The sequence below is a fragment of the Stomoxys calcitrans genome, chromosome 2 (assembly GCF_963082655.1).
Source record: "Stomoxys calcitrans chromosome 2, idStoCalc2.1, whole genome shotgun sequence".
In the NCBI taxonomy this organism is placed as follows: domain Eukaryota; kingdom Metazoa; phylum Arthropoda; class Insecta; order Diptera; family Muscidae; genus Stomoxys; species Stomoxys calcitrans.
In genome coordinates, this window is record NC_081553.1 from 217,229,881 (window position 1) to 217,238,276 (window position 8,396).

The following is an 8,396-nucleotide window of genomic DNA, read 5'->3' on the forward strand; positions in this document are numbered from 1 at the left end:
CACAGCCCTTTTTTGAGTCTGATATTGCCTCGATCCGCACACTTGTCCCTTTGGAGGGTTTCTACGTATGGGGATATCTCCTTAAACTTGGGGCCAGTTCTTTATACCAGATTCCTACTCTATTTCCAAATATCTTTCATTTGATACCCATATTGTCCCAATCGGTTAATATGAGCGTTTGAGTGGATTTTGGGGTGGGGCGTACCCCCATGTCGCTTGATCGCAGCTTATTTTAAGAAGTTCGTGTTTTTGGGTTATCATCAGATACCGCCCCTCTCTTTGCTCATATTCTATTATCCCTGGGGATTACAGTCTACATTGTATGACATTTTCAAGAAAATTGTTTAAGGCGCTTCTGCAAAAGTCATTACTGGCAGCCTTCAGTCCGTCAGCATGCTTTCCGATCAGACATTGACCTGTCATGACGGATACTATGGCTGAGATGTTTGTTCCAGCCTGCGACAGCAGAGCGGTTAACCCTCTTCAAGCCTAGATTAGGCCACATAATCTTTGAATGTTCACTACACCCTTTTTTCTGATATTCTCGCCAGGATTCGAACCCAGGCGTTCAGCATTATAGGCGGACTTGCTAACCTCTACGCTATAGTGGCCACCAAAGCCCTTTATATAGCGTCAAAATATGGTTCACCATGGCAGGCTATTTAATTTCTATCGCAGTTTCTTCAATTAAATTTTTTTGTTTAATTTGTCAAACACTTTTCTCAAATCGACCCTCGTATTGAAAGATTTTAAGTTTTTCATCTCACAAACTATAGGCTATACCTCAATTAGGCTAAGAGCACGCACTCACATCTATACACATAAAATTTTTGTTAGACGCGTTTTTCTATATTCGTTGGCCTATGGATGCTTTTTCTAACTTTTAGTTGTTGTTTTTTTTTTTTTGCCACAGTTTGGAAGTCTTACTTACCGTCTTGTTTGCCTTGGTATAGACTGAGTCCAACAAACTGGTGCCTTATGCGTTTGTAGATTACGCGATGACTTATATGTCAAATCGCCACATTCGGATTGCCATACTTGTAGATTACCCTCGGCTGGATAAAATGTATACAAACTGTTGGTGGCTGAGGCTATAACCGGTGATCCACCAGCTGCTGCCACCAGGGCAGCAGCGGCATCACCAACATTGGCCGAATTCAGAACGGTGGTGGCGGGCGGTAAGGCCACCGCATTTGCAGCCAAAGTGGCACTGGAGATGGGCTGCACCAGCAGCGCCTGGCTGGTGGCACCCGGTGGCAGTGTACTTGTTGGGGAATTCGAAGCCCCGGCTACTGCTGCGGGAAATTTGTAATGTTGCATGCGTGTGGCAGTGCTGGTACTGCCGGGACCCTCATGCTTGAGGATTAAGGCATTGCTGGGGTCATAGCCACCAATGACACCCCCATGATGACGTTGTTGATGTTGACGTGAAATGGCATCCACTGAATGGGAACGTATGGCTGAACCGCGTGGCATTAGCAAACGATTGCGGGAGTTATTGTTCAAGTTGTGGCTGCCATTGCTGTTGCTGTTACTCATGGCTGTCTTTAGCACTGAGGGTGACATGGCCCTAGTTTTGGCACGGCGAAAGCCACTGCTGCTGCTGCTGGCATTTCCGCCTACAGCTGCCGCCACGGCCACCGCCGAAGTGTAACGATGATTATTAACAGCTGCTGAAGCCACCACTGGCTGTCGTTGCTTTTGGTATTGCAAACGTTGCACCGTCTGTGGTGAACCCATTGAAGTGGAATTGTTGTTGCTGTGGTTGTTGCTGTTCTGCATTAGACCCCCCAGCGAGGAGTGATGTAGGGAGGATGCTGCAGTTGCTGCTGGATTCATGGAGGAGGATGATGATGATGATGAGGTTCTTAGAGCAGGTTGTGCTGAAAATTTATTTGCCTCGCTGGAACCTCGACGATCCTTGAAATATTTCTCCAGCAATTGTTGCTGTTGCTGTATGGCCGAACCAGCAATGTTGGTGCGTCTGATTAGCTGAGGCACTCCCATGGCACCCATGACCCGATTTTTGGATAAATCCATCGATTTGCCAGACGACAAGACATGACCCAAAGCCGTCGCCTGCGTTATGGAAGAGGATGGTGCCGATGCTGAGGCAGATGATGATGCTGCCGCTGTTGTTGACAAATCAGCATTGGCTGACAAGCCGCCCGTTGCGGCTGATGACAATTGTGCCAAAGTAGAACCAACATTTTGATGTAATTGAGAGTGTGGCTGTTGTTGTTGGTTGTATTGTTGTTTGTTGCCATTTGCATTTGCGGCTATTGTTGGGTTGCCAATATTTTTGCTGCTGGTGTTGCTGGTGGCATTGTTGTTATTGGAACTGCTGGTATTGGATGAGCTGCCATTGTTATTGCTGCTATTGTTTGGCGTTGTCGTCGTTCCACTTGTTGGATGCTCTGAATCCGTCGAAACCCGATCCGGATCACTTTCAAAACCTTCGTCGAGCGATCGAGTGGGGCTCAAGATGGGTTTCGAATGTTGCTGTTCCAGTTTTGTGTGCATGGACGACGACAACGACGACGTCATTATTACATCTTTTTTGTTGTGTGACATATTTGCAAGATTAGCAAAAAAACAAAACAGTGCTCACTCAGCCAAAGCTGCCCTCCCTCCAAAAACAAAAAAAAAAACACACAGCAACGACGAGTATCTCCTCCCAACTAGAAAAAAACACTCACTAGTGGATTAACAACAACAATGCACGCTGTTCGCCAAGTACTATGTAGGTATTGCAAACTTTTGTTTGTTTGTGTGTGTATATGTATGTGGACACTATAAATTCTTATAGGATCCAATTTCACAGTTGTATTTATTTTTGTTGTAAATTTTTGTTGCTGTAATTTACACTTGAGTGAATCTTTTTGTGCACTGCTAACTGAACGCTGCTGTTATTGAAAACCAAAACGTAAATCTTCGTTTCTAGTCACCAAAAAGGCATAAAATCTACACTTTTGCAAATACGTAAAACCGGCATATATTTGTTTTGTTTTATTTCTTTTGTTGCTCTATTTGTATGGAGTTTCAAACTCAAACTTTTTCTTTATTTTTCACTTAGTTATTCACTTTTCTGTTATAAAAATTTTCGGTTTTTCTTTCTTTTTCCATAAATTGCATGGTAATTTTCTTGATTTTCATTAAATCATCACTTTGTTTTATTTTTCTTTTAATTCATAACATATCCGTCCGCTTTCTTCGATTGTTGTGATTTTATTTTTTCGCCGTTTATTGTGAGTTACGTTTTTACGTTACGTTTTCTTAGGGCTCCGCTATATTCCGCTTTATACGTCGTCTGCGCACGAAAGTCGTTTTCATACTGAACACTCCATTGTCGTGGTAGCTCGTTGGCTTACGGCAACGCATGGAAGTTTTGTGTGTTTATTGTTGTTGTTTTTTTTTTTTTTGAGCAGTAACTGGTGACTTGCATTGATGTTTGCTGTTGCTGCTGGTTGTGCTGCGGCTTCTTCATCATCTGTTTCAACGTTTTTGTGGGTTTGCGGTCGGTCCATCTAACCGCTAACTGGCACTTGTTTCAGGCATCAGTGTTGGTATTTAGTGATGGGATGGAATTTTAGCCCACTATTTAGTACGTTTCTTCAATAAAATGTGAATACAATATCATAGAAATTTTGCACAGATACTTCTTATTGACATAGGTCATTGCGGATTGCAAATGGCCATATCCTTTCAGGTTTGACTTCTTGAGTTCCTACAAGCCGCAATTATTGGCCTGATATTTTGCATGTAGTGCTTTTTTACGAGTTACTTAAAATTCTGGTTTGTTTTTTTTTCATTTTTTAGCAAAGGCAAGCAATATGAAATCTCTCGAGTTGAGTATACAGGATTAAAGATTATGGCAAAATTGGGTTAAATTCAACTCCTATTTTTTTTCTTCAAGAAACGATTGATATCCAAAAAAAGCAAAAAAAAAAATTAAGGTAAGTTGGAAATTGCTGTAACTTCCTCAGTTTGTTCAGATACCGTTGGATGCGTGAAGAAAATCCCCTTCCGTAGAGATGCTGTAAAAAGCAACATCGTAAAGTTTTCTATGAAAAAATATTGGAAAACCCAATTTTTTTGGCGTCAAAATTCAAAGTCGTTGTTAAGGTCAAAATCGCTGTAACTACGGGCTAATCCCTTATGAAAATTTTCAATTTTTGATGTAAAAAAATTTTCGAGTTGAGTATACAGTATTGAAGATTTTGACAAAAAATTCGGTTTAGTGCAACTCCTATGTTTTTCCTTTAAGAAACAAACTCAAAATCGCACAACCCCACCAATATCCGAAAAATCAAGGTGAGTTGGAAATTGCTATAACTTCCTCAGTTTTGCGAACTTCACAATTTTTCAGACATCCATTTAAACCGATCTCCCGAAATGGCATCTTGAGCCCCCGAATGTCGCAATTTTTGTCCGATTAGGCTAAAAATTTGTGTAATAAAGTCTTCCAACAACTTTGCCAAGTTTGGTCCAAATCAGTCTATAACCTGATATAGCTCCCATATCTTCCAAGTCTGGATCTCGCAATTTTTCTCCGATTGGGCTAAATATTTACACGTAGTGTTCGGTTACGGCTGCCATCAACTGTGCCAAGAACGGTCCAAATCGGTCTATAACCTGATATTGCCACCAAATAAATCGATCTCTTGAGTTGACATCTTTAGTCCCTGGATGTCGCAATTTTTGTCCGATTGGGCTAAAATTTTGCACGTTGTGTTCCAACAACTGTGCCGAGTACGGTCTATAACATGATATAGCTCTCATACCCAAGATTCAGCCCGGCCGTACTTAGTATATTGGTATTTGTAGTGAAGCAACACATGTTAGCTTACTCCTTTAACGAGTGTTAAAACCAACTACGCCAGTCCACAACTGTGATGAGAAAGTAGCTATGATTGGCCTGGAGTTTGCCAAGTTAATGCCACTCCTAAATATAACTTGGAATCCCAAATATCTTATGGCACCTTGTAAAATTTCATTAAAATCGAAAAACAACTGTGCCCTCAAAATTAAAATTTGGTTTTATTCTGCAAAAAATATCGGCTTTAACACTGAAAAAATTTTCCATCCCTATTGTACTAAAATGCTCTCACTTATATCCCCCGTTTATGATGTTAGCATAAAATTTTGCCAACACTGATGTTGTCCACATGTTGGACGTTTGGCTGAAATATTTAGCGGTTTCATTCGCATGCACCTGATCGATGAGATGATCAACTGATAGGCATGTATGTTAAGAGAGTAAGCGAGGGAGAGAGAGAGAGAGAAAGAGTGCAAATCGATGAACCAGAGAGTAGCAATGTTGAAAGTAAGTTTTGCAGAAAGCCCAGAAAAATCTCTGGCAAATTAACGCCAATTACTGTTATCTACACTGCGGAAATAAATGTTTGGTAAAAGTGGTAACTCAAAAAAAAAACTCCTGAAAACCCTAAGCTTAATTTTATTAACAAAATTGGGAAAAGGAAGAAAATCTGAAAACGGCAAATTAATGCTTGAAGTTAAAAAGTTAAGAAAAGTTTCAGTTGAAGATTTTTTATTTTGGATTGCACAGTGGTGATTATCCCCACACTTGAGGCCACCGCAGCTTACAAGTAGGTAAGCATGCCGGAACTGTCTGTGTTCGAATCCTAAAGGAAATATAAAAACAAACTTAACACACTCTCGTGAATAGGCAACTACCGCCACCTAGAGACGTTTGGTCAATTTTTATTATGTAGAGGGAGAGGTTCAACTTTGAGGCGTTGGTGGAGACTTTTTATCAAACATCTTTTCAGGCTGTACTAAATAGCATTAACCAAGATATGATAGCGGAAGCGGTGAAAGCGGTCCTTTGATACCATCGGCCGCCCTATATCACCTGAAGAAGGTAACCTCACACAGTAAACCACAGTAGTTCCGTCTCAACTACGTTCCTGCAGATGCAGCCGCCACAATTTCATTACACTTGTGTCGCCTGACAATTTCTGGTAACATTTGCGAAGAGGTGTCGTTCTGCTGCAAGTCCTTTAGATTCAGCTATAAAAGGATTTACCCTATCAATAAGTTTTAATCTGATTTAAATAGTATTCATTGATAAAAGAGTACTCTTCTCGCAATTTCTTAAGAAAATATTTAATATTTAAGTTCAGCCGGGCCGAATTTTGGAAATTTCAGCAATATATATACCCCCTTCCTTCGGTGGTGGGTATAAAAAGTAGAATTTTATTGCATTTCCCTTTATGGTTATCCCCTTACTAATGCCATAAACTTTTTCAGCCCCTTGACTCTAAGACTTGGCTATAAAACTAAGAACCCTTTACTATTAACTTTACTTATTTTAATTGGCTATGACAGAATAGTTGATCCACTAGCCGAACGTAGAATAGCGTTTCAAGCGTCTCGATCTTTTGCGCTCATTCTAAAATCTCTGACACCAAGTTTAAACTGACACCTTTACCATTAAGCTAAAACTAAATCAGGAAATACTTTTTTCTGTAAGAATTAGGAATGACTTAATATTTTTTACCCAATGAAGAAACGAAAATTGATTTTCAGGTTCTATTTATCCGATTAATTTCATCGTGTACATTATAGGACTTTCAGTTAAACCTTACTAACACACATACACACACATTGCCCACAAAATGTTTTCAATTTCAAATGTAAACAACATGAATATGTTAAACCTTTATTGCTCTGTTACATTCACTTACTCATTCTCAGCAATCTCCCCCAAAAAAAACCTAGCATTGCTCTCAGCTACTATGTTGGCCTCTTCATAGTACTGAGAGCATTACTTGACTTTTTATCAATGAACGCCAAACATAAGTCTTGCTCAATTAAGTATACGGGCTCTCGTCTCGTCGTCTGAATAATGTTGTTAAGGTAAATGTTATTGTTGTTGTTGTTTAGTTTTACTCTCAGGCACCTGTTGGGAAGTTTTTGTTTTGTTGCTTTGACCATGTTCGAGCATTGGGGCTTACTCATGATAATGTTATTGCTTATTGCCAATACCGTAGCTGTCCGTAGTGTATGTATGAAATGTTTTGTTTTCTTTGCTTTTCTTTCTCATTGCTTGGCAATTTTCTTCTTCTTCTCTTTTTGGGAGTCGATATGATTGTTCTCCTCGTTGTCGATGTTGTGCTCCCAGCTTCTTTTGTTTTGGAGGATACTTTCATTGATTTCCAAAGCAAGTTTCAGTTACAACATACACATACGTCAGTATCAATGCGAATGCGAATGTTTGTTGTATTGGGCAGCGGGTTTTCAGGGGACGGGGCAGCATCTGGTATGAATATCTGCAACCAAGAAATGTTGTATTTATAACGGTGTTGAGATTTGAGACAAAAAGAAGGAAAATTGCAACCAGCCACTCAGCGGCTAACCTGCCATTGCATATGATGCACAATGGGCTGGAGAAGGGGGCTTTCCACGACCTAAACTCTATATTGCAATTGCATTGTAAACTTGGGTGTAAACTCAATAAATCTTTATTCGATTTATCGATTATTCATGACCTTTTAAATAATCAAACAATTGAAAATTACACATTTTTTTGGGCCTGTCAAATCTTCGTTTGTGCTATATGTACATCAACTTAGGCAATTTTTTATTAAAAAATTGGTAAAACCCCTCGAATTCTCAAAATCCAAAATCCCCGTTGCCTTGATTACAGCATAAGAGATCTCTTCAACGGTAGAGAGGGAATCCAGGTCGTAGATCTCCATTGTCGTTTTAGGTTTTGGGTGTCCTTAAGGGACTCGCACTATATCTCCTTATTTCCATCACAAGGAGAATTTCACCCGTTTTTAATATTCGAACGGAGCAGAACCTTTCTCGGGCTTCACATTTCCCCAAGGCTCCTAAGCACGTCTTCAAAGCTGTTGTTCTCTTTTGGCTTTATTGTTAAGGCCTCCGTGGAGGCCACCGTAGCGCAGGGATTAGCATGTCCGCCTTTGACGCTGAACGCCTGGGTTCGAATCCTGGCGATACCATCAGAAAAAACTATCAGCGGTGTCTTTCCCCTCCTAACATTTTCGTGCAACATTTGTGAGGAACTTTGCCATATAAAAACTTCTCCCCAAAGAGGTGTCGCTCTGCCGCACGCCGCCCTTATCATTGACCTTAAACTTGAATCGGACAGCACTCATTGATATGTGAGAAGTTTGCCCCTGTTCCTTATGGAATGTTCACGCAATCATTTGCATTAATGCCTCCGTTCTCTGTCTAGGTTTCTGTGCTCGCGGTATTCGCCGCTGGTTCCTCTTCGGTGTCTTTGTCTCTTTATCGGGCTCCTTTTTTCCAACCATATTTGCTGTGGTCTCAATTCCACATCATTATCCTTCTTCTTCTTGTCGGGGTTCTCATCGACTGGACTCGGCGCGCTTTTCTTATTCTGC

General features: G+C 40.6%; 1 protein-coding gene across 5 annotated transcripts in view; it reads right to left on the reverse strand.

Moving 5' to 3' along the window:
- Nucleotides 1-3,404, reverse strand: part of LOC106092369 (homeobox protein 5) — a 226,950-nt gene extending 223,546 nt beyond the window's left edge. For all 5 annotated transcript variants that reach the window (XM_059363313.1, XM_059363317.1, XM_013259207.2 and 2 more), the window contains exon 1: nt 932-3,404. In XM_059363313.1, coding sequence (XP_059219296.1) covers nt 932-2,574 — 1,643 coding nt within the window. In that variant the 5' untranslated portion in view covers nt 2,575-3,404. The remainder of the gene's footprint in view (nt 1-931) is intronic.
- Nucleotides 3,405-8,396: the final 4,992 nt, after the last annotated feature.